Source organism: Haliotis asinina, chromosome 14, assembly GCF_037392515.1.
Source record: "Haliotis asinina isolate JCU_RB_2024 chromosome 14, JCU_Hal_asi_v2, whole genome shotgun sequence".
NCBI classification, from domain to species: Eukaryota; Metazoa; Mollusca; class Gastropoda; order Lepetellida; family Haliotidae; genus Haliotis; species Haliotis asinina.
Genome location: NC_090293.1, coordinates 36,926,266 through 36,940,430, shown reverse-complemented (window position 1 = coordinate 36,940,430; position 14,165 = coordinate 36,926,266). Strand labels below are relative to the sequence as shown.

General features: G+C 38.4%; 1 protein-coding gene across 6 annotated transcripts in view; it reads right to left on the bottom strand.

Moving 5' to 3' along the window:
- The window catches only part of LOC137261940 (vinculin-like), a 163,590-nt gene that overhangs the window by 86,816 nt on the left and 62,609 nt on the right, over positions 1-14,165 (bottom strand). For all 6 annotated transcript variants that reach the window (XM_067799761.1, XM_067799760.1, XM_067799758.1 and 3 more), the window contains exons 12-15: positions 11,852-11,921; positions 10,885-11,036; positions 8,298-8,475; positions 731-928 (exon numbers count right to left, since the gene is read on the bottom strand). In XM_067799761.1, the coding sequence (XP_067655862.1) occupies positions 731-928; positions 8,298-8,475; positions 10,885-11,036; positions 11,852-11,921 (598 nt within the window). The remainder of the gene's footprint in view (positions 1-730; positions 929-8,297; positions 8,476-10,884; positions 11,037-11,851; positions 11,922-14,165) is intronic.

Below are 14,165 nucleotides of genomic sequence, written 5' to 3'. Positions count from 1 at the left end.
GGCAGAGTTAACAGTTACTGTTCAGTTTTATCTGATGATGCGACCAGAACAAGCCCTGAAATGTTGCATTCAAGAATAACATGTGTTTAGCACTAACATGAATAAGGTAACATGCACTTGCTAAAGAAGAATGAAATATTTATAACATATTCATTACTCTTTACTTTTTGCTCACACAAAAGATGCGTGAAATGACTGGTGTCTGGAAAATCACCCAATGTAGGCTGTTAACAAATCTGAGGACATTGGTTGCAAAGTTTTAGGGAATATTGCATTAACATAAGTTCGAAAAGGGGACAAAGTGTTGTGGTCATACTGAAAATAAGACAAAGATCATCAAAATCGGCTGGTGTTTGCACAATACCCTAATGTAGACTCATCAATTGCTGGTTGTCACAAAATTTGAAGACATAAAAAAAAACAATAACAGTTCATGAGATACGTTAAAGAGTGTAAAAAATATTCAAAGTTCAAAGTGTCATAGTGACCTTAAAAATAAGGTCAAGATCTCCAAAACTGACAGGTGTAATCCCCAAATGTAGACTGTCACCAAATGTGAAGTTATTGCGTACAATAGTTCATGAGATATCGCATTAACAAGAATCTGGATTTACGGATGTGCATAGAGACGCCGCTGTATACATAGCAATATAAAAGAAGACTTAACCCAGAAAAATATCTATGTTAACAAAAAGCATCTTTTAAAATGCTTATCAAACACATAACTTACTTGCTTTCAGATTTTCCGAGGCTGAGTTTACTCGATCCACAAAAGCTGGGTCTTCACTGTTGTCCACTTCATTGTGGGCAACTTGCAGGACTCTGTTGGCTCTTCTTGCTATATTGGATGCATTTGCAACAATCAGTGGTGAGTCATTGGACCGTATGCCATCTTCTATTCTCTCGGTGTCTCGCAAAATTCCTTCCTCTGTAAAGGTACAAACATACATATATATATAAAAACATAAAACCAAAGGACTTCAGGTCTTCTATACAATAACAATATGTCATATGTAGTCACCTGTAGTTGTTGGCCATTCACAGCTTTATGCTGATTCATTATGCTTGCTGTGTAAACAAAACTTTTTATCTGAATTCGTCTATGTAACCTAAACTAGTCAAGAAAGCAACATGAGAGATAGACACACCAGCAAGATACTTGTTTGCCTGTTTGGCAGTGTCATTACTTGAAATTGTTACAATCTTACTGGTAATTTTTTTTCTGTGTGCAAAAAACAGCTCTGGGAAATGAGCTAGAATTAATCATAAAAGCATCAAATCATTGGAATCAAATATGAAAAGATCATTTGCAGACAATCTTCAGTCACAAATGTCTTGTCATTTAATAGGTTTTCCTAAACACACTATATGTTTGTATTACATGCAAAGCAGTAGCACTATTCATATCTTTTCCTGAATGCCCAGAAATTCTCCAGGTTCTGTCTGGTCAAATCAAATCAGAAGCTGAATGACCTCAACCACATCTTTCGACATGTTTATCCTTCATGCTGACTTAGCAGTTTGAATACTGAATCTTATTGCCTAAAAGCATGTTATAAGTACTTATGGTTCAGTGGAATCATTTTTGTTTCCATTCAACATACCCAAATCAATGCAACTTTGAAAAAATAACTCTGATGTCAACATCCTAAAATGCAAACCCAATGCAGTACACCCTTCAAAATGGGAAGTTCGGTTTTTGTAGCTACCAAATTAACAATTTAAAGCATATCTGTTTTATTGAAATCATTTTTGGTTTTTGCAAGAATAATATGTTCAATGCATAGCTACTTTGAACAAGAAGACAAAGTCATCAATAACCCCCACAATGTCAAAAGGCTCTCTATGTATATGTCCACTAGTTATGATTATGTCAAATGTTTCAGTGTGCATCTGGCAAAGTGGAAGGAGAGTACTGAAATGTTTTTAAGTCCAAATCCAAATTTGCTACACAAAAATATTCCATTCAGCATTCTAAAAACTACCAAAAGGCACCAGAACACCACCATTTACATAGACTTATCTATGTGCCAAGTTTGGCCAAGAAATAGTGAATGGACATAAGTGTTCTGCTCAAGAAAAGAGTACTACCACCAAATTTTGTCCAAGTCAAAACTTGTTGTCATGGAAACATAAAAAATATTTTATTCTGAAATCCAAAACTACCAAAACACACCCTTCTGGCTGAGGTAAATGCAATTTGCAAATTGTCAGCTTTGAAACAGAATGTCCCTTGCCACCATTGCCTGTACTATCAAAATTAAAATGATGCAAGTATTCCAGAAGCATCACCTTGCAAAAAGCTCCCTATACACACAATGTACTGTCAGTCATAAATGATTACTTCCATTACAGGATAACACTTTCTGACTTGGTATGATGCAATCATGTTTCACCTGACAGATGATCACTGCATGAATACCGACAACTTTCAGCAAGGAAAGCCAAGGAACAAATTTTACTGATAAAATTTCAAATTTTAATTATAAACTGTACATTGCTATACTTATCCTATTTCATGTTGTATACTCTTTCCTCAGGTTCGACATTTGAGTGTAAATGATCTGTAACTGAAGTTTTTGACCACTGAACCACTTGTTCAAACACTTTCCTGTCTTCTGATTGATCAAATGATTCCTTTGTGTAGTCATTCTTGCCTTGAAGCAGATAGCCATAATCTGAGTTGTGCCATACGTGCAGAAATCCATCGTGTGAGGATAGGTAAATAAATAAATATATAATTTACATTCCAAACTTTTCAAGTTTTGATCTTATCATATCTCATGTCTTATACTTATACCATAGTTAGACGGTGGGCTGCAGATTTCCCTGTGTCTGTAAGTGGAGGACAACTGTGATGATCGTAATGATGGTGGTGAGGATGCACAAGGAAGCCGGTTGTGAGTTCAATCTGCTATCTGACTGCATTACTCACTTGTCATTACTCATTTGCTTCTTGTAACACCCCATAGTGTTACACAGCACAAAACTTCCATGGAGTGGGTTGAAATGGTTTTCACAAAGCATTTATTGATTGCTGGCTGCTGATTGTCAGAAAGCCCAAGTAAATTAAACTCTTACGATTCCAATAGGGACAGCCGCTGTGATCACACATGAAGACAAAAGGTGGAACAGCTTGGTTAGCTCAACTGTTTAACATTCAGTACCAAACAACATTGAGTGACCCTCGCTCCTTTGCACAATCTTGATCAAGGATATGTCCGGTAAACAGGAGAGGAATACACTGATATCCACTAGAATTTAGTATTTATGCTCCACTGATGTAACTGCTCTTTAGAGTAGAGGTAAATGAGTATGAGTGTCATCCACCTCTGTATCGTAGTACAAGTCTGGACTCTCAGTATGACGATGCAATGCCCCCGTGCCAAACGAAAGTGGAACAAAGATGAACTGGAATGAATACACCTTAATTTACTTTTAGAAATTTACTTTTAGAAGGTAACACTGTTTCCATGAACAGATGATATCTGCCTTGTCAGGCCAGGGACAGCTACTGTGCCAGTGCCAAACTGATGGAGTCACAATACGTCGGTTGGTCTATGTCAGGCAAAGATCTCTGATATAAACAAGAATCATCAAAAGATGACATATGCCCCCAGTCCCCACATATTTGAAAGCAAATAAATCATCTGACAGTTACTTGATGTCTTTTTAGACTAAGTTTGAATCGTTTCCATGGAAATCATGAAAAATATAAATGCCAAATATCAGTAAACAGCAAAAGGCACCACTTTGTGGTCTGCCTCAAATATCTGCCATGTTTTGCTGAAAGATATGAAATAGTTTTTGAGTTCTGCTCCAGAAACAAAGCCCATCTCTCCTTTTTTGAGAATAAGTCAGAATCGTTTCCATGAAAACCCAGAAAATGACAAATCACAAAAATCTGTAAATAGCAAAAGGCACCACTTTAGGTTCTGACTGATATATCTACCAAGTTTTGCAGAAAAATATTGAGTTCAGCTCCGGAAACGAAGCCCACGCCACCATTTTACTAAGACTAAAACATTCCATGGAAAAAAAATAAAATTAAAAATGCAAAATATTTGTAAATAGCAAAAGGCACAACCATAGGTTCTGATTATTATATCTATCAATTTTGGTCTAAAATATTGAATGTTTTTTGAGTTATGCTCTTGAAACAAAATGTTTATGGACGGGCAGTTGGACAGACAGACAGACAAGGTGTCGACTATATGCCCACGGATTACATGCCAAGGGAATAAAAACCCACCCCTCCATAACAGATGTTCACAAACAGTTGTTGTGAAGAGTCGTACATGCTAGGACTTGAATCTTGTGAGGATTCAACGCAACTAGAGGGAACACCTGCTGCTTTGTTTTCAAGGTTTTGGCTTGCAGGATGGTCAATCTTATCCACAAGACCTACATGGTATGGGAGACGTCCACTGAAGAGGCTGTGGAGAGCAGGATAAACAGGGTCTGCACCAGTCTTACAGTGCAGAGATGTATATCTACAACACTCATTCCTGGACAGTGCAAGTGATCGTCTGTCATTAGGCCCAAGAATGGTGGAGGATGGCGGGATAGTGTCAAGTCTCTCTGGTTGACTTGGCAGTTTATTCTTCCCTATGAAATCCCCAAAAAGACCCAGGAAAAACTCTGCCATGATTCTTCCTCTTAAGCCATATTTGGTTATCATCCAAAGTGTTCTAACATACGAGCAGTAGTAGCCAATGCTACCACTAAGAACGTCTTGAAGGTAGTGCATTCAATGTACTTCTCCTCTGAAGGTTCATATTTGTCTTAGACAGAGAGATCTCAGGCCAAAGCTTGTGACTTCTTGGATTCCTTTTAGGAGCACAGTAGGGGCTGGAGTTCAGGCACTGGAGAAATCTTTCCTGCCGCCATAGCTATAATAGTGTTGATGACTGCTTTGTATACAGCAAAGTTGTACATATTTAGTAATAGTCTGGGGCAGATGCAGGAGACAGCATGCCCTTCATTCTGCTGTATTCTTCAAACTTTTTCTACTTGTTACCATTTTTTTTTTTAGTCATGCTGGAGAACCATACTCACATACAAGAGAGTGAGTAGAAGTATGATGAGCCAACACAACTCATCTGGCATACCCTGTGGCGACTTATGATTTCTGCAGATATAGTGTCTACAGAGACCAGTGTAGTCTATCAGAGTGTGGATAAATCAACTCGGATGGGTCTCAATCTGCAAGACTTGGATGTTCAACAAGCCAACCTGGATCCAGCCAATAGAGTTGCCTGCCTACTCAGATACAGTTTTGTAACACTTGCGGAGGAAGAGCAGGAGATGGAAACGCGTAAATATAGGTTCTCCCAACCTTGTGATAGGTGTGATGGCCCTGTTGAACACAGGTGATTGTTGTAGCATGCCAGTTGTCTGATTGTATGAGAAGACTGATCAATGTCTTATGGCTAGGATGACTGCCTTGAACTCTAGTTTCTCTGTGCGAAGTGACTGATCGTCAAACGATGAATGCCCTGCCATGAGATAATTGGGAAGTTGGGCTTCACATCTACAAATAGATGATGAGTGCAGTTGAACAGTGTCAAGCAGACTCTTTCATAAACATTCATTTTGTTGAGTCACCATAGTAGGTACTGATGGATCGGCACTTGAGGATCATCAAGCATCCGTAACAGATGTAGAAATCTCAGTTGTAGTTGAAGCTTGATCATCACTGCTTGGGCTGATGTACAAGACCAATTAACTCTTGCCATTGTCAAAGAGTTCTCTCTTGAGACAGTGCTAGTGGTACCATGTGCTGAATCTTGACCAATCTGGGGAATAACATCTTTCCCATGGGTTTCAAATATGACCTTGAGCAATTCATCGATGATGAAGAATTGAGTGATAGTAGTATAAGTAATGGTGGTTCTATATCAATTCAAATATATAAGCTATATAATATCCATAACATGATATACACCCCCTTCTTCGCAAACTCTTAAAAAAACAGACACAACCCGTCTGCATTCACACAAACCCACAGCAGTCGGACGTCTGGGCCGGCCAATTTCCTAGACTAAACAAATGCCTAAATGTGAATCGATACCAGGGGGTCACACACTGCGCATTTGCGATTGATTATTGGAGCCTTAAAATCTGTAGGGTACTATGAGTTTCCCAATGCAATGGAAAAAAGAGCCAGATTGTAGATGGAGTGGAGACAACAGACGAAAAACATACATTGCTTGTAGTCTTGTAGCTTGTAGGTACATGCAGACGAAAAATATACATCGTTTGTAGTCCACACATTAACTTACATCCTTTGTTGTCGGAGGTACATGCAGACGAAAACATACATTGTTTGCAGTAGAAGGTGCATGCAGACGAAAAATATACATTGTTTGTAGTCCACACAATAACTTACATCGTTTGTTGTCTGAGGTACATGCAGACGAAAACGTACATCGTTTGTAGTCCAAGGTGCATGCAGACGAAAAATAAACATCGTTTGTAGTCCACACAATAACTTACATCGTTTGCAGTCCAAGGTGCATGCAGACGAAAAATATACATCGTTTGTAGTCCACACAATAACTTACATCGTTTGTTGTCTGAGGTACATGCAGACGAAAACGTACATCGTTTGTAGTCCAAGGTGCATGCAGACGAAAAATATACATCGTTTGTAGTCCACACATTAACTTACATCCTTTGTTGTCGGAGGTACATGCAGACGAAAACATACATTGTTTGCAGTAGAAGGTGCATGCAGACGAAAAATATACATTGTTTGTAGTCCACACAATAACTTACATCCTTTGTTGTCTGAGGTACATGCAGACGAAAACGTACATCGTTTGTAGTCCAAGGTGCATGCAGACGAAAAATATACATCGTTTGTAGTCCACACAAAAACATACATCATTTGTAGTTCGAGGTGCAAGATGCATGCAGATAAAAATCATACATTGTTTGTAGTTCAAGGTGCATGCAGATGAAAAATATACATCATTTGTAGTTTGAGGCGTATACATTTTTAGTCCATGTGAAAGGGGTCCCTGGATGTCACATCATCCTGTTTGTGTATGGGGTGTATGAACTGTGAATCACCTTGTTTGGCTGGTGTGCAGTGCTTCCAGGTCTTGTGGAAGACCTTCAAGAGAAAAACAGCAGCTAGCGAAAGCCAGGTTTACCTTTGGGCTGTTTCTAGCATCTGCAGCACCTTCTGGATATCCAGACAGGTCTCTTATTGTTCCTCCTCGATTTCTTCTATATTCTCCTCGACTTTTTCCATATCCTCATGGAGTTCTTCCTTGTCCAGCCTCGACCAAGATGTCGACCAACAAGTTCGTGGCAACTGGCAATGTATTCGTGGTTTGCTCCACACGAGCCGACATCACCGCAGTTTGCTCCAAAAGAGCCTAGAGCCTCCCCACGAGCTTGTAGAAGTCCTGGATGCTGTGGGTTTGTTTGAATGCATATGGGTTAAGTCTGTTTTTTTAAGAGTTTGTGAAGAAGGGGGACTATATCATGTTAGTGATATTATATGGCTTATATATTGGGAATGATTTAGAACCACCATTACTTATACTACTGTGATGGCTTTTGTGAGGCAAGTAAATAACCACAAGCTGTAACAAAGTCATTGGGTTAGTAGAGTTGATACCTGCAGCAAGTGGCTCCCAATCGATGAGTATCCCTTTTGCTGTACAAAGACTCTGTACATACCAACCAAGACAATCAATATCACTTAATCTCCTTGAACTATGTATATCTCAGTCTGTAATTCCAGCTCAATGGCCTCCTATACGTACTATGATTTTGCTCTTTATCATGTTTTGTCATGCACCTGATAAAAGGGCTTGAAGTAGCCAAGAAATATTATGTTGCAAATATTAAAGAAGTTGTAAACCCATACCACATATTGTTATGTTACCTTACAACTTCGTAAAGCCCAAAGTTAATGGGTCCCATGAATATGTAGGTGAGATCAGCTAACTAAGAGGCTTTAACAAAGAACACCTGTCACTTGTAGGTGCAGGTCATGGCTGCTGAACATGGCTCAAACAATCATGTCAAAAGTCAAGATTGAGATTTGACTGCATATCCTGGGAATGATGATCAAGAGGATCCTCAAGTCATGAGGAAACGTTGCATCTTGCAAGTTCAATGACACTTAACAACTGTGGGTGAGATAGGGAGAGAGAGAGAGAGAGAAGGATAAGTTTAAACAATTGGGGATATGTATACATTTCTTATACCACTATGACACTGTAAAATGTAACAAACTGAAACTTTGCAAGATGACCAAATATATCTAATTGATTTACCTTCAGCCTTTATGAGAGCTGTTGTATCAACTGCTTCATCTACAAGACAGCGCAGACGTTCCATGTTGTCTGTCCAGTGCTTTTTCAGCAGATCATAATGTTCCTGTGCAGCAGGATTGTTTGGATTTTGGAAAACTACCCTTGCAGCATTTATAACTTGAGGCGTAAGGTCTTTAACCTGTAACCAAGAGACAGACAAGTACGTGCAATTCTTGTTGACACAGCTCTGTTCTGTCTTGTCTCTCCATCATTCCAGTACTACCTGTTAGATTATGGCAGGAAAGCTTAAGCACTGTGTAGCACTGGGTAAGGTAAAGATACTTTACTTTCTTAACAATAGATCGACATGAGATTTGTTCCGGTCTTTTGTCAATCTGCATTATTCAGCCATTGAATCATTTTCTCAGGATGTATACAAATATTTTTAAACATTAGCAGTGTTATCCAGCTAAAGACACTGTAAGGCCACATCCTCATGTCATCTATGGCAGTAAATGTCAATGTCTGAAAGTTTATCGAATGAAATCATTTACAAACTTGAAATGTTAAGTGACATATATCAGAAAGGTCTGCAATAGTTGAGGATCTTCAGTGTCTGCTTTTTACTAAAGAACAAAAACATAATGATCAAATCTTAAGCAAACAAGACGTTGCCCACCACTTTACAAGAAGTGCCTAAAGGCAACAAATCATGCCATTGAGGGTGGTTGTGTGCTGAAAGATTTGGCAAATATTTCCTTCATTTACTGAACTTTCATTTTGAGGTACATGAACAAATTAAAGTCTATATTTAGAATATTTAGAAATTTTTGCATTGGGACATGCCATACACTGTTCGAAGTATGTGAATTGTACTAGGTAAATAGTTGTTACAAGTCACAAATAGTAGCACAAGTTCTGCTGCTCATACTGTCAAAAGGAATACAGCAGCATTGAGAGGATGAACTACTGCTGATCATGTGATGTGCCTTTCTTACTCATTCTCCTTTTCATTGCTTTTGGACGGAAACCTTTTAAAGGGGCACTAGTGCAGAGCTATTTCCATGGACTGGTTGTTCCTTTAGTTATTTTTCTTCTCCTGTGAGTACCCGCACAATATCCAAGAATTTGTGACTGGTTTTTAACCTCTGCTGTGCCACCCGTATGCGCAACTGACAGTTTAAGTATAGACTGATCAACAAAGATGAAGTCATTCTACTTAAAGTCATTATTATGAAAACAAATGAAACACTTGAAGTTTAATCCTCTGCTCAGTGCTAAAAAACTGTTAGGACTGAAAAATAACAAAGTCAATGTATGTCTTTATATTTTGATCAGGGCCCAGATTTTCTAAGCTCTCTTAGTAAGTGTAAGAGTCGTTCATTAACATCAACTTATGACTATCTTAGCAGTAACAGAGCTTTGAAAATATAGGCCCAGGGATGTAGCTACCAAAAATTACACATGATTTTTGCTATGAAAGTTTGGTCAACCAACAATACTATCTAAATAACGCTTTGCAATCTATCGGAATTATATTACACAAATGGCTTGGTATGTGCCTGTAGACATCTTATTTTTACATGACATGGTTAAATGTTGAGGTAAAAAACAAAGAAATAGGATCAAACTGGATCAGTCACTATGCCATCCAGTCATTAGAAAAATCCTACACTGCTGGGATACTTTATTACAACCAGACAAGGAATACTAGGGATATTTTCAAATAATGGCATGTGATGGGCTTCCACCATTCTCACTGTTTCGTGTGAAGAAAAGAAATTCTGCCAATGTGGACACTAGCCTAGTCCCCTGATCTGTCACGAATAAGGGAGCAGGTGCTGACCAACTTGCAGCTTGGTTTCATAATTAGAATGTTGCCTAGAAACATTAATCGCTCAGCATCAGTGCCCGTTTAAATTTGAAGAGAGGTATTTTGACATTTTCTCGGAGTCTGTTAACTGACAGAGTGAGACAGGATAAGTTTCAAAAATACATCTTTAGCTGAGAATGGTATGAATTTATCAGAAACTTGAGACATTTGTTTCAAATTTCTCCATTATTGGTGCTTTCAAATTGTCATCCTGGTTTCCAAAGGCTAATACAGAGTCTCTTGATATATAAAATCTTGAATCATAATTAAAAAGGAACCCCGAGGAGAACAGGGCCTGTGGAAATCCAGACTTGCTTTACTTAGGGTTTTAGCACTGCAGGGAGAGTTAGGCTGGAGGGAAAGACACAGCAGACACCTTGAAGAAGTCTAACATGACAGATGTATGTATGCAGCTGAAACTATACATCCCAATGCCCTTATGGAGGTGGAGCATGTTTAGTATTATCATAACTATTATTATAGGATATATATATAGCTAGTGCTTGCTCAATTCACCGACACATATTTCCTTCAATTACTGGATGTTAATATCAGCGGCCCATCATATTATCAGTCTCAACTCCCGCTGACTCCAGGCACATCGAGTGATTTGTGGCGGTCTCATTCTATTGATCATGTGCATGTTATGTTTATAGTATCAAATTTCCTTCTTGATAAGAGACTGCAAACTAACTTAGGCAATTCAGAAACTGTTTATACACAATGGTTGATCACCTGTGCAGAGGAATCAAATATGGACTGGACTGTCTTCTTGCTTCGGCAACCACCTGCTGTAGCCACCATGTTAGCTGTGTCAGCCAATTTTGAAGAGTGAGATGCAAAATTCTGTGTCTTGTCATCAAAGTTCACTTGTCTTCCTGGTGTTCCTAAAACAACAAGAAGTATATCATTATATATAAGTTGATCATGAGGACAGAGGGGAACATAAACATTGAGGGTATATCAACCCATGGGCCCCAAGGGACAAGTGAACAACGTACTTATCTTACTGAACACCCCAGTGTTAATTTTGAATAGTTTGAAGCATTGGTATTGGGTTCAGGCAACCTGTGAGAATCAAACGATTTGAATTTTGCATCTTACTGGTTTTTGCCATAGGTACTCTCTTAGTAAAGTTGCTTCGATGTAATTCCTCTTCCTAATATTCACAGGGAATACATCTGAATGTTTTGTGAAAATATATTTATTGGAAATAGAGTTAAATGTTTTCGTAGCCATCACTAGACTTGGTTAATATAAGAAAACCAGATTTAGAGTTATCTCCATTCCATCAATTTCCATTCACAAAACATCAGTAATTTCCGTGCATCATGCATTATTTACTGTTATTCAAGATAAAAAAATAACTAGCACGAAGTACCAAATTAGTTGCTATTGGCAGCAGGGTATACTGCAATATACCAGGCTTGTAAAATAACAGAAGAGGGCTCAACCAATCAGAAAACAACATTTATGTGTGAGGTAAGATATTGACAGATCGCAGAAGATAAATGCCCTGACACATGTCACACAAATGTAATGGTTGTTCTATACAGAATAAGGAGCAGATTTACCTTCATCATTACTGTTCCAGTTACTTTGACTGATTGGAATTTGAAAGGAAAAGGCAATTGTAATTTGTCAAATACCTTGATCGCATATGCAGGTAATGATAGTGATGCTAAATACCATAAGAACTTACCTAGAGGTACCACAGCAGCCTCTGACAATTGCTTAAGCGGAGTAGAAATGTCAATAAAATCTTCAGCAACCTGTAAACATTAAAAGAAAAATGAGCCTCAGGAATTTTGAATGATTGTGCGCTCTTTGCATACAAGGTCTGTCTGACAGTTTGTTCAGGAAAATCATCAACATTCAGATAAAATAAAATCTTCAGCAACCTGTAAACATTAAAAGAAAAATGAGCCTCAGGAATTTTGAATGATTGTGCGCTCTTTGCATACAAGGTCTGTCTGACAGTTTGTTCAGGAAAATCATCAACATTCAGAATTTGGCCCCAGAGAACTGGTACCTTTAGACCCCTGGCGCATTTTCACAAAACAATCTTTGCGCTACAGTTGTCATTAATCCTTAATGATTTTAGGCTTGGCTACAATTGCCATCAACTTGCACAAAGTGATTCCAGGTCAAAATCATTGTAAGCTGCATTCAAACATAGCCTAGCCCAATCTAAGGTGGTTAAGATCATTGGAGTCCACAAATAAATTGACAAGGGAATAACTGTGTTCTAAATGTGTTTGATTTTTTGGTTGCATGTGACCTTTAACTATACATTGCTTGTGATTCTTCAAAGGCATTTAGAAGTTGGCATAGTAATACAGGACAAATTTTATGGATAGCAACTTCTTGAGTTTATTTTCACGACGTTTCACGTCATGTATAAAGATTTTTTGATAAATGTATTGCATGTATAGCATGTAAAGTAATACTATTAACAGTACATAGAAATTATTGTTCATCCATTGGTGCAATTGTTGGTCTTTTTGGTGATGCACCAGGCACTAGGGAGGTAAACCCCTAGATCTCTGTTGATCTCCGGTACTAATCTTATAATGAAGATTGACTCAAGAAGTTTTAGTTTCAGCCTATTATTGACGTTAGACGCCAAGGTTTGAGAGTGCTGCCAGTTGATAGAGTGATTTTGATTTTTAACAATGTGTTCTGAAAGTGCAGATCTAAAGGTCAGATTTTTCAACTGCAGTTTTGTGTTCTTTTCGTCTAATGTTGAAATGCAAACAGAATGAGTCCAATGTATATACAAAATTTCTTGTGATTGTGGAAGCAGCTACATTGGAGAAACTTGTGAAAATTCTGACCTTAAATCTGCACTCTCAGAACACATTGTTAAAAATCAATTGGAAAATAAACTAGAAGTTATTTGCTATCCATAACATTTGTCCTGTATACATTGCTTATTTATGAATACATTGCTTATTTATGAATATCTCATAGTTAACATACACTAGTCAGGATGTGAATGAAAACTAGGATCTTGATAGCATCAAAATCCACTGGAATTTGTTATTCACACTTCACTGATGCAAATGCTCATGAGAGTAGAGATCTTAAGCATGGCTGTTGATCACCTTGTAGTGTAAAACTGTTCACTCATTCAATGACTTCTTCATACGAGAAGTATGCTACCATCTGTGTTGATGGATCAATGGTCGTTGCTGCACCAGGATCCAGAGCTCAAACTGGTCAAGACCCTGTCTATCATTCAGTGAAATGTCACACAGCAAGTGGGAAATGAAGACCATCTCAGATTTTTAAAAACAATGCTCAATAATCAATGATAACAAGCAGTTGCTGTGGAAAGCCATTGTGGAAGGTAAAGTCTGAGTCTCATGAAGGTTTGATTCATCCCGATTGGGAAGGCTAGCAAAAGTGTAGGTCAGCAGGATAGTTGAAAACATCCAAAAGGTGAAGACAGTATGGGAGACTTCTGCTGCTGAAGAGGCTGTCAATAGCGGGATGAAGAGGCGCTTGTGCATTCTGTGATGATCTTGTGAATTGGCACTGTATATCCTCAAAGGTTCTAACTGAGCAAAGAGAAAGGTATCTGGTATCACCTGGCCCAGATATAGTTGATAATTATGGGATAGTAGCCCCTCTGGTTGCCCCAGAAGTTGATTTTTTTCATCTAAAATCCCAGCAAAGACCCAGCCATGTTTCTCCTGCAAAAACCGTACTCAATTCACATCCCATGCCTGAAGTACCAAGATATGAGCAGCAGTAAGCAAAGGCTTCCACTAAAGTCTTGAACGTGATGCGTTCAAAGTTGTCAAAGGTTCATAGCCACCGGAAACTAAATGTTGCAGAACAACTAACAAATCTTAAGGTGGGATTCCACAGAACTTCTTAGTGGTCTGCCAGCTTGTGAGAGTGCAGGAGAGACTGGAGTTCAGGCACAGTCGAGATTTTGTTCCCTGTCGTCGCTGGTATAACAGTGTTAGCCTTCAGCTGCTTACATAAGCACAAGTGTTGCAGATATT